We start from the raw sequence: 15,113 nt of genomic DNA on the forward strand, positions 1-15,113 counted from the left end.
GCTATGCAGAAGAATCTATGAGTTAGCATTGAGCATCGGGCTGTAGCATTCACAAGTTCAGCTTTGGGACTTTCCTTCCCTACCACCTTCGTTGTGTTTTTCTTTCTCTTTTCACTCTTCAGAGGTTTTCCACTGTCATTAGGGTGCGTGCGTGCGTGCATGCGTGTGTGTGTGTGTGTGTGTGTGTGTGTGTGTGTGTGTGCGTGTGTGTGTAGACTTACCCACGTGTGCTTCTACCACCCTTGTTTTTGTTTTTGTGGCTTCTTAACCCCAGAAAGGGGATAAAAAGAAAAATAAGAAGCTGGGTCCAAGCAGAGCCATGTGAGTGAGCCAGGAGAAGGAATGGAGAGCACTTTGCAGCTGAACAAAGGCTGTGTAACTGCGCGAAGTGGCCTGGAAGGCAGGGCAAGACACAGGGCATCGGGGAAACATCAGAAGGGACCATCAAAACAAGAGCTGGGCCCAGGGACCCTCGTTCCTGAACCGAAGAACAATGTGTGTGAGCAGAAGGATAAAGAATTCCCCAAGGGAAGATCCATTCAGACAACCATGAAAAGCCAGAGGCACAGATGAAATGTGACAAAATCTAACTGAACAAGTCGTTGAAGAAAGATGAAGGCCACTGGGTCACTTCCTCCTCGCCGCCAATTCCTCTGTCACCCTCTTGCCTTTGGTCTTCTCTCCTGGTGTTCAGAAAGCGTGTGTTGCATGAGGGGTGGGTCTCCTTCCCCCCTCCTGACCTCCAGCCCTGGGCACTGGGAGTAGGGGAGGTCTTGAGGCTTGTGAAATGCCTCCAGCATCAGAGGCAGACCCTGCAGCACTCCCAGCAAGAGTGGGAGGGCAAAACCCTGATGAGGGAAAAGGGAGTTTCTCCATGAGAAAGGCCCGTCCAAAGCCAGGCCGAGGAAAGGCAGTCACGATTCCTTCTCGCCTCCCCTCTCTGGTCGGGCGACTGCAGTTCTCCTCGCACTTGAAGGACTACATACGTTTTCCCCTTACCCTGGGTCACTGGCTATGTAGTGACTGTCATTGCGGGCAGAAGACTGAAATGAGATGAGCCAAGTGGGGGCTTCTCTCACCTGCTCTTTCTTACCAACATTCACATCTGCCATGTGTCTTAGATCCGTGCCAGTCCAACCCCTGTAAACATGGCGGGGACTGCCTCATCAGCGGGGACACCTTCACGTGCAGCTGCCCGGCCCCTTTCTTTGGGAACAGGTGTCAGAAAGGTGAGTGCATATTCACTAGATGTATACTTCCCTCAGAGTTAAACAAGAGGCGGTTCCTCCCCCAAGGCTAGGGAGTAAGGAAGGGCTGAGCAGCCCCATGGAAAGGATTATAACTGCACATACTGTACCATGTGTCACGGACTGCTCTGCGTGAGCACAGGCAGTGCCTGACTAAATCCCCACCCCTGCACTGTGAGATGGAACTAGTATGTCCATTCTACAGATGAGAATATTGAGGCTAAGAGAGGATAAGAGGTGCACTCTACCCCCAAAGTATTACAAACTCAGGGTTTCATTTTTAGAGTGTTTAGACTAACCACAACAGAGAAATATGGTCCCCAAATGGGAGAGCAGGAAGGATCTCAGGGCACAAAAGGCCTGACCTAGTTACAGAAAGGGAGTCCAGAGAGTGCAGGGGACTTTCTTATGGTCACCCAGCTAGTTAGGAGTAGAGCAGAAATTAAGGCCCAGTGCCTGCCTCCTGGCCCCATGCTGTTCCATTCTGCCGTCCTCACTGTGTCTGCCTTTAGTGAGCCCATGTGGGTATAACGTGAGACCATGGGGTAAAACATCAGGGATAGACCTCCTCGTATTGGCTAATTGTGTCCCCAGAGAGAACCTGGATTCTCTCTAATCTAACAACCATCTAGATGGGGTGGGGGCAATGAGGGTCTTATGTATATATAGGGCTATATTAGTCCATTTCTGTAGCTTATAACAGAAATACCTGGAGCTGGGTGATTTATAAAAAATGAAATCTATTGCTTACAGTTTTGGAGGTTGGGAAGTCCAAAGTCCAGGGAACATATCTGGTGAAGGTCTTCTTGGTGGTGGTTTTATAGCAATTTTTTCCTCACATGGCAGAAAATAGAGCAGAGAGAGAGACTCTCATATGCTCTTTTTAAAGCCCTGAGAACCACGCCCATGACCACCATTAAACGCACCTTACAATTATCATAACAGGACTTGTCACCCTCAACAGTTACAGTGGAGATTAAACTTCAGTGACTTTGGGGGCCATTCAGTCCACTGCAAGGGCTTTGTGGTTGACGTCATTCCTCTGTGCCCTGTTTACTTACTCTTCCATTTCAATCTTTCGATTCCTTTGATAAGTGTTTCAGGAGGATTGGGGATATCAGATATAAACATAGTATCTGGTTTGTCCCTCAGCTTCTCAGAAGAGTGGCAAAACTGTGTATGGAATATGAAATCAGCTATAAAATGGAAAGACTAAAATTGTGGCTCCATCAGTTTTCTGTTTTGTTTTGTTTTGGAGTCCGGTGGGTATGGGGAACCAAACCCTTGACCTTGCTCTTACAATTACAGCTCTGTTTGTTTATCGAAGGTGTAAAAATTATAGAAGTTTTTATTAAGATAGAAGAGTGCAGACTGTGAGCACTGGAAGGAACGTGGGAAGCAGGCATCCATGACCTTGTCCTGGTGTGGCATGGCATTTCAGGACCATGGACAAGGCCACACACACTCGTCACCCACCCCCAAACATTGTACTGGACAGGTATCACCATAAGGTAAACAACTGTGCCCCAAATAATGTCCTGCGCTTTACCCCCACTTCTCTTTGGATCTCCTATAGGGCACAAGTGTAAGAACAACCCATGTGGCCGGGGTGAATGTCTCATTACGCAGAGTCCTCCCTACTACCGTTGTGCCTGTAAATACCCCTACACAGGTCCAGACTGCTCCAGAGGTAAGTGGTGGTGGCCGCATCTATTTTAGGCTTCCTCTGCTCTAGCTTGTGCCTGTGGTCTCCACATCCTAGTGTGTGGAATTCCAGGTGCATCTGATGTTTTCGTGGCATCCAAGAAGGTCCTTTTAACTAGGATTCCTAAGGATTTATCATCCCTCAAGAGCTTGGTGGAAATGGATTGATCTGTTTCCCTTCCCACCCAAAAGGGATCATCTTGAAACTCACTTCCTCCAGCAAATAGGCCCTGATCTATTCCTGCAATGCGCCACATAGGGGAATTAATACATATTGAGTCACTGCTGAGTCAGGCACTGTCTCAGAAGATTTGTGTTCTCCCTCACATTCTTTCAAAAACACTGCAGGGAAGAGATTTACAGATGAAGAAACTAAAACTCAGAGAGGTTAACTAACCTGCTCATGGCCACACAGCTATCAGGGGACTGAGCTGGGTTTCAAGCTAGCTCAGACTGGCTTCCAAATTCCTGTTCAGTCCATGTCTCTTCTTATTCTCAGCTGAGTGACCCATCTCCTTATATACTCTTTTTGCATGGTCTCTGTCCACATACTTCTCCACCCTTGTTTGCTTATGTGCTTAATGTTCATGTGTACATTTACTAGAGTATCAGTGGGTCTGCCTTTCTCCTTTGGGGACCCATCTTTTGTGAGAGGACAGACACCAGAAGAGTGCCACCACCGTCTCCTCGTCGTTCAGACGCAGGCTGCAACTCCTTCTGAAGAGCCTTCCTGGCCCCACTTCCTGTGTTCACAGCACTTCCTGTGTGCCGGCCAAACCCCTGCCAAAATGGTGGCACCTGCTCCCGGCGTAAGGGGAGATCTAAGTTTACCTGCACCTGTCCCGACCAGTTCAGGGGAAGATTCTGTGAAATAGGTATGGTTCTCTGCCACTACTTTATCAGAAACTCAAAGCCACAGTGAGCTTTCTGGAATCCTTTCCTGGTTGGGTTTTGTTGCCAGAATGTGGTTCAAGTCAAGTTTCCCAAACTGCTGTTGCCTCAGCCTTCCAACCTAAGGGCATAGGGTATGTCTGCAGAAAATATTTTTTTCCACAAGAAATAGAATAAACCAGGATGTACTGCAACGAGTTGACCACTTGGGCATCCCTGGTCCCAGCCTACTCTCCACCTTTTTATGGGTGAGCCAAACTTAAGGAACTAAGCTCCTACCTTCCACTTCCACTGTATTTCACATTTTTAAGCAGGGTCTATGTAGAACATTCAAACAACCTTCTTTCTGGAACTTTGTGGTGACATCTCAGAGTGATAAATATTCAGGTCCCATCCCATCACCTCTTGATGCACCCACCATGCCCTTTTGGGGAGCAGCACGCCTGTTATCACATGCCTGCCTGCTTTCTCCGAGGTTCTGATGACTGCTATTTTGGTGATGGCCTCTCTTACCGAGGCAAAGTGAGCAGGACCATCAACCAGCACCCATGCCTTTCCTGGAACTCCCACCTCCTCTTGCAGGAGAATTACAACATGTTTATGGAAGATGCTGAGGCCCATGGGATTGGGGAGCACAACTTCTGCAGGTAAAACTCACCTTATTCCCCAGACTCAATCTTGGTCAGTTGATTTTGAAAGAGACCATTGAAACACATCAGCCTTCTTTCTAGGAAGATTTTCCTACTCAGAACAGTCAGAGGTTATGCTGCTGTAACAAACAACCCCCAAATTGCAGTGGATCAAATACATCATAGTTTATTTCTTACTAAGGGAAGATGTGTCATGTGGGTTGGTGGTGGTGATGACAAGGGATTTAGCTCCACAAAGTTGCTCAAATGCCCAGAAAGAGCAAGAAGAAATGAGAAAATGGGAGCATATGCGTTTTCCACTACCTCAACCCAGAAGTGACATGCCACCTCCTCATGCATCTATCATCAGTGAGAAACAGTCATGTGACCCCACATAACCTCAAGACAGGTATGTAGAGGAGCAAATGGAATGTCTGGTGAGCATTACAGTCTCTGCCACAGGATGTTCAGGTTTTCCCAAGTAAGGACAATGCCATTACCCTCTCGAGTGCTGACTCTAGTTACCTTCTCCCCTTTCCATGGACTCCAGTCCACTCTGTTGACTTCCTCCCACTGCCTTTGTCTAACCAAGGCCAATGACTTACATGACTTGCATATAAGGAGCAGAGCTCCTTCGTGGGTCTTTAAACTGACTCCATACACAAGAGGATTTTCCTTGCACAAAATGCTAGTTACCCTCCACTTGCACTCACCTGGAACTGTTCCCTTCGTGGAGTTGTCTTCAGGGTGGTCCCCTTGGCAGCCTTTCTCAGAGGATTCCCAGGCATGGAATTGAGAGGTTCAGGCAGAGGCACCCTACTCTTACCATGTTTCTGTGGTTATTTTCCTCCCTGACCAAGAAATGTCTTCTATAGGGATCTTGATTCTTTTCCTACAAGCAACTTGATATGTCTCATGAGTCAGGCACAAGGCTTGTGAACTACTTCCTGGTCCTTGGGATTCCCCTCTGGAAGTTGAGATTTTGCTGAAAAACTATGACCACCCTTCTAAGCTAAAGTTTGCTAACCTATTGGATGACTCAAATGGAATGGGGCTCCTGGAGGAGCACTAGAGCTTGGCACCCTCTTAAACAAAGGTCCTTTAATGAGGTCAGGTGGGTTTACCAAGACTTAACCCTGAGTTATTACTTTTTTAAAAAAAATTTTAGAAACCCAGATGGAGACAAAAAGCCCTGGTGCTTCATTAAACTTAACAATGAGAAGGTGAAATGGGAGTACTGTGATGTCTCAGCCTGCTCAGCCGGTAAGTCCGTGACTGTCCGAAGGCACCAGGGATGGGGGGGGCGGGTTGCAGATCCATAGAGAGACATTCCTGGCACCTCTTCCCTCGCACCCCATCCTTCCTCCACATCTGCTTTACCAATGCCCACCCCAGTGCTAACCCAACTGCCCAATCCTCTGCCCCACTCAGGATGCCTTGGTAAGCTCAGGTCAGGTGGTCCAACTGTAAACTCATGTTTCCTAACAGCAAGCTGGTGCATTAAGCATATATTTATCAATCTCTTGCTCTGTGCTAGGCAGTGGGTGTACAGTGGTGATCAAACATTGGATAGGCCCCCATATCCTGCCAGGAAGCAACATGGTCTGAATTCCAGCCTCACAGTGTTTCTGCCAGTCTGCCCTAGCCCACCTCTGTGCCACATCTGGAATGATGCACCCTCCCACCCTGACCAATGGATTCTCTCCCTGAACAGTTTCATATCAGTGCCTTTGCTCCTGTGGTTACCTCTGTCTATAATACTCCACCCCATATCTGCTCTTGTCCAGACACAACCATTCTGTGAGAACCAACTCAAGTATCCCCTCCTCCGGGAAGTCATCCTTAATCTCCCAAGTGAAGTGTTATCTCTCTCTCTTTACACACCTGAAGGAACAAAACAAGGCATCACCCATACAGCAAGCATCATTCTCTCCTTTGCATCACAGTTATCTGTGCGAACATCTTGTCTCCCCTAAGCTACTGCATCAGTTATCCTTCCCTCCACATTGGAAAAGCCTCCAAAATGTATGTGTGCATTAACAAATCACTAAGTACATACCCAGTATGGGTTTGTATATCTACACACCTACATGTCTGTACATACGTGTAGATCCTAGGAGCAACACGTGTTAAAATAGGAAGGAAAAAGCAGCATCTTCATCATTAATACTGTAGACTTGCTTTATATCAATATACTCAACAAATATCAATGGTGCATCTACTACGTGCCCACCCCGTGAGCACCAGTACAGTCGCTTAGTGCTGGACACTTGCTCGCTGCTGGACTCAGAGTCATACCTCTGATGAGGGAGGCTGACTAGGAGGTTCCTTCTTGTGTCCCCCAGACGTTGCCAACCAAGAGGAAAGCACAGCAGAACCCCTGACCACGATTCCGGGCTTTGACTCCTGCGGGAAGACTGAGCTTGCAGAGAGGAATGTCAAGAGGATCTACGGAGGCTTTAAGAGCACAGCGGGCAAGCACCCATGGCAGGCGTCCTTGCAGACCTTGCTGCCGCTGACCGTGTCCATGCCCCAGGGCCACTTCTGTGGAGGGGCCCTGATCCACCCCTGCTGGGTGCTCACTGCTGCCCACTGCACTGAGTAGGTGCCCACTGGGAGCAGGGACCGGGGTGACTCTCCCCTTCCCATCTGAGTAGTATCTTGATAGCCCTGGCAGGACTAGGGGGTCTGCTCTAGCTCCAAGAGCAAAAGAGTGGCTCCTAAAAACCAAATGAAAAATGGAAATAGCTACCTCATCTAGAATGCTTACCGTGAGCATTTCACGTATTATATGACACTTAAATTCTCAAAACTATTTACTGAAAGACAAGCTGAGGGAGGGCAGAGATATTTACCTGCTTTATAAATTGTAGTATCCCCCATGCCTCGAGTGGGTTTTTGTACATAGCAAGTGATCAGTAAATATTTTTGGAGGGAAAACATTTATTTTTTTCCCCTTTTAATGAATGAAGACCCTGAACTTGGGAATGCTTAGCACCTCGCCTAAGGTCTGCTGGAAAGTAAGTGGGTGATTAGAATGTGAGCCCAGACATCACTGTTTCCTTTACCTCTTAGTCCTGCCCTAAACAGAGAAAAATAGCATGCTCTCCTGTCTGATGCCACCACCAATGAACCTCCTGGGCCAGGTGTCTTCAGCCAGGCCTCCTGTGTGCCTTAGAAATACAAGTGCCTTTTGGGGAGCTGAAGAATCCTCACCTCCTCCGAGTTCCCTAAGTTCATGGTCAGGGTTGGTCCCAGGAAGCCCAGGTTTTAGAGGTGTTTGAAGGCCTTCTGTCCCCCTGTTATTAAACAATTTCATCTGGGATTCTAGGACCCAAGAGAGGTCAAGCAAGCAAACATTAGCACTTACCCCTGGATTTTAGAAGATTTGTTCAAGATGTCAATGCTGTTCTTTTGCAAGGCCCAGGGAGATGGAAGTTCTCCCAGGAAAAGTGGGATAAAAATTATAGCTTACATTTGGAGCCTGCTTCCACTAATAAGGCAGTCTGCCATATTATCTTATTTGGACCACACAGCAGAGTTCTGTGAGTGAGATGAGACGACAGGTGACAATGCCAAGGCTGCAGAAGGTTGGGGGCTTGTCAAAGATTGCATTGCTTACCCAGGGCGGAGCCAGCAGGTGGCTCCAGCCTCTTGCATCCCAAGGTCATTTTTGACCATCTTATTTTCTCTGCAGCATAAAAGCCAAACACCTAAAAGTGGTGCTAGGGGACCAGGATCTGAAGAAGCCAGAATTCCACGAGCAGAGTTTCAGGGTGGAGAAGATACTCAAGCACAGCCACTACAATGAGAGAGATGACATTCCCCACAATGATATTGGCAAGTCTCTTCTATCATGATCTCCCGTGGGTTGTGTTCTGGGTGGATTTGTCTCCTGATGGAAAGCTGAGGTTTGGTTCTGGAAGGTGCTCTTGATTGTTTTCATCCCTTGTAGGTCCTGTAAGGTAGAGAATTTATCCCAGGGCTTTTCAGTTCTTAAGAGTGTGTGTTGGTGTGGTGACTGAATGGGCACATGCTCTTAAACGGAGGGGAAGAGATGCTAGGGACATTGTGTTGTAGAAAGAGTTTGGCCGTGAATCCCAGCTCCCACTTGCTAGCCAGGAGCCAAGTCACCTTCCTGAGCCTCAGTTTCCTCTTCTATAAGATGGGCACACTGATGCACAGCTCCCAGCTTCCTGTGTGTTAAGTGACACGATGTGCATGTGGACACATCTGGTGCCTGGTGGGTGCTCAGGTGCACAAGGAATGGTGTTCTTAAGCTACTGGCTGCTAAGTTCTGCACCCTATTTCCCTCTTCATGAGACCTCCCTCCCCCCCTTCTTCAATAGCTATTTTTCCTCTTACAGCCTGTTTTCTTTTTCTTTTAATGGATTAGAAATGATTTCAAATTCAATGATTATTTCTTGCTCTTACCCTCAGCCTAAAGTGTTACTCCTTCCCAGGTGGAAGTTTAAAAAAATGAAATGACCAAGGAAGAAATTTTTCAGGCATGGGGGCTGGGGCTTCACTACGATCACCTTCCAAAACACATTGAAGCTGGTGCTTCTCTGACAAAGAGATGACACCATCACCCGTTCCCCTTTCCCTCTCTCTCTACCTAGCTTTGCTCAAATTAAAGCCTGTGGATGGTCACTGTGCTCTGGAATCGAAATACGTGAAGACTGTGTGTTTGCCTGATGGCCCCTTTCACTCTGGGACTGAGTGCCACATCTCCGGCTGGGGTGTTACAGAAACAGGTGAGTCTGGCCATGGCTTCTCCTGAGACCTACCTCAACCAGAGAAGAAAAGGCCAAATGCAACTGCCCCCTGAACTTGAAATAAACATTACATTCAAAATGCACTATCAAAAGAAAGCATCTGCCCCTTCGTTCAAACTCTGGTTCAATCTCCCTACCTGCAAGGAGCCTTCCCTGATGTTCTCTGATATCCATATCTGTCCCTAGTCTATACCCCTAGAAACTTGACTTTTATTAAGCATTGATCCTGTATCCATGGAGACCTCTCTCCTTCCCCAGGTAGATTGGAAAGAGAATAGACTGGGGGAGAGCATGGACTTTAGAGCCAGAGAGACTTGCATTAGATTCCTGGCTTTGTGGCTTAACAACTGAGTTTTAGTTTCCCAGTAATCATGCCTACTTCCCAGGTGTGGAATCACAGTCACAGGAGATGACAGAATTTTATAGAGATATTCATTAAGTCAGCCCCTGGCGGGTGGGGTCAGGTCTCACTTATCTCCGTCTCTCCCACAGTACTTCGGTCAGGGATCTCTACGTAGCAGATGTTCTGTAACATTTTGTTAAACTGAGCTATATTGATTTGTCTCTAGGATTTGGTCTTATCCAAAAAAGTAACCAAAGGGTTACCTTCCTCATAATACTGGTAAGATTATAACCTCTAATACAAAGAAATTCAGAAGGGTATTTCAAGTCTTTCCCAAATACTCAAAATACATTTCTCTTCCCTTCCAAATCTTGCCCTTAAAGGAAAACAAACGTCACTTTAAATAGGTCTGCATTCATGAAGAAAGTTGTATCGGTCCATTTCTTTTGCTTAGAACAGACTATCTGAAACTGGGAAATTTGTAAAGAAATAATATTTATTGCTTTCAGTTTTGGAGGCTGGGAAGTCCAAAGTCCAGGGAACACATCGAGTGAGGGCCTTGTTCTTGGTCGTGGCTCTACAGCAACACAGAGTATCACATGGCAAATATGGCAGGAGCGAAGAGAAAGACTGAGAAAGAGAAAGCTTCTCATGTGTTCTCCTTTTAAAGCCATCAGAGCCATACCCATGATCACCATTAAACCATCAATGGATTAATACACTCATAGGGCGTAGTCATCACAGTCCAATTACCTCTTCAAGGCCCCACCTTTTAATTACCATAATAAGATTTCTTAAGACCATCTTAAGACTGTCACAGTGGGGGTTAAGTTTCCAATACATGGACCCTTGGGGGACACAATTCAATCTGTAGCAAAAGTGAAATGTAATATAGAAATTTTCCAGAAGCTTTTGGGAAAAGAAATTTCTGGCTAATTGGATTTAGGGTCAACCAGAAAACTCTTTTTGTAGCCATTTTCACTGTAGTCCATCTAAATTTTTTGACTTCTGTTCTGCTCAGTATGGTCTGGTCAGCAAGGTGGTATCTCAGATGGGAATTTTATGGGGCCTCAGGTTGGAATTATTTTTTCATGAATAGGTTCTAAGACTATACGTTGAAAGTCAATGACATGTTTTGATTGATTTTGTTATCTTTAGGGAGGACAGTGTCTGCTCTGGGAAGCAGGTAATCTAGTACACCATGGCACTTCATCCATCCATCCATCATCCATCCATTCATTCATTCATTCAGAATCTACTATGTGCCAGCCCTTCTTGAGGAATAGGAAATTTTAAAATGATTAAGACCCCATTCCTGCCCTCTTAGACCTCATGGTCTAGTTGGGGAAACAGAGAGGGAATAGATGATTCTGCTCCATTGTGATCAGTGCAGCATTTCAGGTCTGCAGAGACATGATGAAGGCTGAAGGAAGGGAGCCCACAGCTTCAGAAGATGAGGCTTTTTGACCAAATCCTGGAGAAAACTTCCTTCCTAAGCTGAGAGCTAGTGGTCTCCTTACTACTGCTTCCTTCTGGTGGGATGGGTGCCACCTTGGTCTCCACAGTAGTGATTCTTTTCTCTGCCCCACAGGAGAAGGGTCCCGCCAGCTCCTGGATGCCAAAGTCAAGTTGATTGCCAACACTCTGTGCAACTCTCGCCAACTCTATGACCACATGATTGACGACAGCATGATTTGTGCAGGAAACCTTCAGAAACCTGGGCAGGACACCTGTCAGGTCAGAGATTCCAAACGACACTTGGAGAAGGAGGGGCTGGCAGGATATTACACTGGGCACAGAGGCCTGTTAGAACACTGGGCTGGGATCCAGATTCAGAGATCCACCTCTGTGCTAAGGCACTGGCGTGGCATAGCTGTCCCTCAGCACATCTGAATCCATGTCAATCCAGGATGACTCAGCATGATAACCTCAGCAGTCACGTGGCTTGCATTGTCTGACTCATCTCTCACAACACTCTGGTGAAGGGCCTGTCACTATCACCACTGTACAGATGCTTACAGAGGTTATCTTGGCCTATAGCAATGGGGTGGACATGGCAGGGCTGGAATTTGAACAGCCAGGTGCATGCGACACCAAAGCCTTTGCCACTTTGTTTCACTGTGTTTACATGTGAAGGTGGAGACTCTGGCCTCAGTGTTGGGCAGCATGTCTGAAAATCCCAGTATGCAGGGAACAGAAAGATGTAAGGCCTAGAGATTTCACAGTAATATTAATTAAACTGATCATTAGGATTTAAGTGTGTGTGTGTGTACATGGGTGCATGGGGGAGAGAGAAAGATTGATTTAGCCCTAGCAAACTAAGCATCTCTATGACCACAGCCAACCTAGGGCCTGACATTCCCCCAGTCTAGGACTTTTGGGAACCCCAAGCTGCTGAGGCCTGTGGTGATTCAGAGACACTGCTGGAGAGGGGGCGGGGGGTGGCCCCATCTACTGGTGCTAAAGTGACCTCAGACCCCTGCCCCAAGTCAAAGTCCACTCCCCATGGTCCCTCTCTTTGTAGGGATCATACCACACAGGATGTTTCCTTCCTAGATTCCCAAGAACACCTCAGTTTAGAATTTTCTGCCTATTGTCCTCATAAACCTCCCAGCTGTCCGAGAAAACCCAGCATGGCCATGTTCAACTCTCAGCTCTTTGATGGAGCCTCCCTTCAAGGGGACCCAACAATAATTTTCTAGCCTCCACCCTACTTTAATATGGAAAGTCAGTATTATTCTCTCCAGAGTTTGTGGCTGTACTGTGACCCCTTCCCAAGGGGCCACGATAGTCACATACACAAAGGAGGAGCACAGGCAGATGGGTGCGATTTGTCCTAAGCTCCTGGAAGATGAGTAAGAAAAGAGATTGTTCAGTCACCTAGATAATTCAAGGGATTCACTTGAAGGCTTTGGGAACAGACAGTTGTTTGAAACCTGGTTCTTTCTCTTACTGTGTGACCTTTATCAATCACCAAATTCTCCAATCTCACATACCTGATCTATAAAATGGAACTAATGTATCTGTAAGATCCGTAAGGTTGTGGCTAAGATTGGAAGGGAGAATCCATCTGTAAAGCTCCCGTTAGCTGTAGTGCTGAAGCAGCAGTGAGTGTCCAAGGCTCACATCCCCAATGACCTCCTCCTCCCACTGTCCTCCTACTGGTCACTTCAGGTGAGGGCTTCATATGACCCAGGAACTGGTTTATGGACTCTACAAACAACTAGTCCTCACAAAAACCTCGGATTGGGGGTGGGGGGTGCGGATTCTGTTGCTATCCACAGTTTACAATGTGAGAAACTGAGGCCCAAGTTCACATGGCTAGTAGGCGGTAGAGCTTGGGTAGAGACCCAGATCTGACCCCATAGACCACATTGAACACCCCGGCTGTGCTGCCTCTGGCTCCTGCCTGCTGGCCCTGGAAGGGATCTATCCAGACAGGGTACCACCCCCTGGTCAGCTGCCAGAGGTCCCCTGAGAACTCACAGTCATAACAGCCATGTGACTATGAGTCAGGAAGGGTGGGTTTACCCACAGCACCATGGCCACAGTCCTGTGGCTTCTCAGCCAGGTGCTCACAGGCTCAGGGATGGAGCATGGCATTAGCTCCTCTCCCTTCAGAGCCCGTGTCATGTGGGGCCTGGAGCAACCTTGTCACTGCTTCCTAGAGGAGCCACAGCAGCTGGCAGGTGACTCCACCTTGGCATCCCCTCGAGAGAGGCAGGGGCGCCTCCAGATGGATTCTGGTGCACAAGGCTGAGCTCACGCTTCTTTTCCCTAGGGTGACTCGGGGGGCCCTCTGACCTGTGAGAAGGATGGCTCCTACTACATCTACGGGATAGTGAGCTGGGGCCTGGAATGTGGGAAGAAGCCAGGTGTCTACACCCAAGTTACCAAGTTCCTGGACTGGATCAAAGCCACCATCCGCAGGGAGGATGGCTTCTAAGGGGCTGCGTCTGAACCTCAGAGCCCATCTTCCTCCACACCCAGACAAGGGGGTCTTGTGGGCCGCAGCGGACACCCTCGGAGCCTCAGGAGGCCATGCAGCAGAGCGTCCAAGCTCTAGGGAGAGACAACTGCTGCCCACATGCACCATCTCTTTGGGCTCCCTCTGCCTCCCCAGGGAGACTAAGGACGGACAGAATCAACATGAAATTTATTGTGTTTGCTTCCCTTCAAACAGTCGTCCCCTCTAGAATGTCAGTGTTCACAGAGACTGCCTCCACCTCAGACATCTGCAAACATGGGATCACGGAATGCCCAGCATCAGTGCAGTCACCCTGGCGTCTCTGCTCCCCATACCAGACGCTCGAGGTACTCAGCAGAACCAGCCTTCCATGTCTAGGCTAAAATACAAAAATACGATGCTCTCCACTTGCTTTCAAAGGTGTTCCTTTAATAAAAGCAGATCTGGGGACAGGCTGGTGTGCTGTCTTTGCAGCTCACCCAAACTGAAGCCATGTAAAGCATGTCTCTGGCGAGCAAACTCCCTCTCCAGCTTCTCTCTCAAGAATCTGGGGTGGATGCTGCTCGCTCACAACAGCAGAGGCTTCTTCCTTTTGACGTGCAGAATCTCTGTGGCATCTGGGTTCACCTCCCCCCTCCGATAATCACCAGTCTCCACTGCCTCTGGCGCCCCCTGCAGAAATCAAACATACACCTTGGGTTAAAACGAAGCTCTCACCCTGCTCCACAGGACCAGCTGAGATGGCCCCAGAGCCTTTAAAATGTTCACACACCCCCTCCTTTTCCCCTCCTCCACCTCCCCAAGGAAAAGGATCCTCAAGGCAAGAACAAGAAAGAAGTGAAGCCAATCTTTCATTTAGACGTGGCGTCTTTCTTCTGAACAAAGTAGGGTTCACAATGCGGACTGTCATAGCCAGCTAGTCCCTGACCCTTTCTGAGCATGTAACAAGCAAGCAGTCAGCACAGCCTGGGCTGCCCTGGCCCGGGATTGATGTAGCCCCGGTAGGTTTGCCTCTGCAGAACTAATGGCTGTGACTTCAGAGAAGCCCCTGCAGGAAGTTTAACCTATGTGTCATCTGCCTGGTCATCGCAGACCCATGAAATTAGGCACCTTGCCCGAGCTGCATTTCACACTTCTTTAGAGCCAGCTGACCTTTGGCCAAAAATAAACTTTGAAAAGAAACAATGAGTTTGCCTTTCCCCGTGGCCTTGCAAGCCGGGTGGGTTTGCAGCTTGATACTCACGTAAGCCCCCCGGAGACCCAGGCCCCTTGCGTTGGCCAGTTCTGCAGCCCGCCGAGCCATTTCCACTTTGTAGGAGCCAGGAGGAGTCCAGCCAACACCTCTGGTCAGGTTCAAGTCTGATTTGTACTTGACCTTGGAGGAAGGAGGGAAGCAAGAGGAATATGTCAGCAGGGTTTGGAGTTATTTGACCTTCGAGTGAATAAGATTAAAAAGGCTTCCGTGAGATGGGGACTATGTTGTTGTCAGTGAAGCCAGAATAAAGGGGGAAAATTCATCTCTAAGCAGGAGCTCGCTGGCATGGACGACCCAAT

General features: G+C 48.0%; 2 protein-coding genes across 7 annotated transcripts in view; one reads left to right on the top strand and one right to left on the bottom strand.

Annotated features, from left to right (window-relative positions):
- The window catches only part of HABP2 (hyaluronan binding protein 2), a 31,609-nt gene extending 18,071 nt beyond the window's left edge, over positions 1 to 13,538 (top strand). The window contains exons 4-14 of the mRNA XM_063103431.1: positions 1,122 to 1,233; positions 1,557 to 1,563; positions 2,832 to 2,937; positions 3,707 to 3,826; positions 4,318 to 4,489; positions 5,640 to 5,734; positions 6,817 to 7,072; positions 8,169 to 8,311; positions 9,094 to 9,228; positions 11,184 to 11,329; positions 13,374 to 13,538. Coding sequence (XP_062959501.1) covers positions 1,122 to 1,233; positions 1,557 to 1,563; positions 2,832 to 2,937; positions 3,707 to 3,826; positions 4,318 to 4,489; positions 5,640 to 5,734; positions 6,817 to 7,072; positions 8,169 to 8,311; positions 9,094 to 9,228; positions 11,184 to 11,329; positions 13,374 to 13,538 — 1,457 coding nt within the window. The remainder of the gene's footprint in view (positions 1 to 1,121; positions 1,234 to 1,556; positions 1,564 to 2,831; positions 2,938 to 3,706; positions 3,827 to 4,317; positions 4,490 to 5,639; positions 5,735 to 6,816; positions 7,073 to 8,168; positions 8,312 to 9,093; positions 9,229 to 11,183; positions 11,330 to 13,373) is intronic.
- A 429-nt stretch (positions 13,539 to 13,967) lies between these two features.
- The window catches only part of NRAP (nebulin related anchoring protein), a 66,473-nt gene continuing 65,327 nt past the window's right edge, over positions 13,968 to 15,113 (bottom strand). For all 6 annotated transcript variants that reach the window (XM_063102012.1, XM_063102013.1, XM_063102014.1 and 3 more), the window contains 2 exons: positions 14,803 to 14,934; positions 13,968 to 14,231 (listed from right to left, as the gene is read on the bottom strand). In XM_063102012.1, coding sequence (XP_062958082.1) covers positions 14,127 to 14,231; positions 14,803 to 14,934 — 237 coding nt within the window. In that variant the 3' untranslated portion in view covers positions 13,968 to 14,126. The remainder of the gene's footprint in view (positions 14,232 to 14,802; positions 14,935 to 15,113) is intronic.

This window comes from Cynocephalus volans, chromosome 7 (assembly GCF_027409185.1).
Source record: "Cynocephalus volans isolate mCynVol1 chromosome 7, mCynVol1.pri, whole genome shotgun sequence".
NCBI lineage: Eukaryota > Metazoa > Chordata > Mammalia > Dermoptera > Cynocephalidae > Cynocephalus > Cynocephalus volans.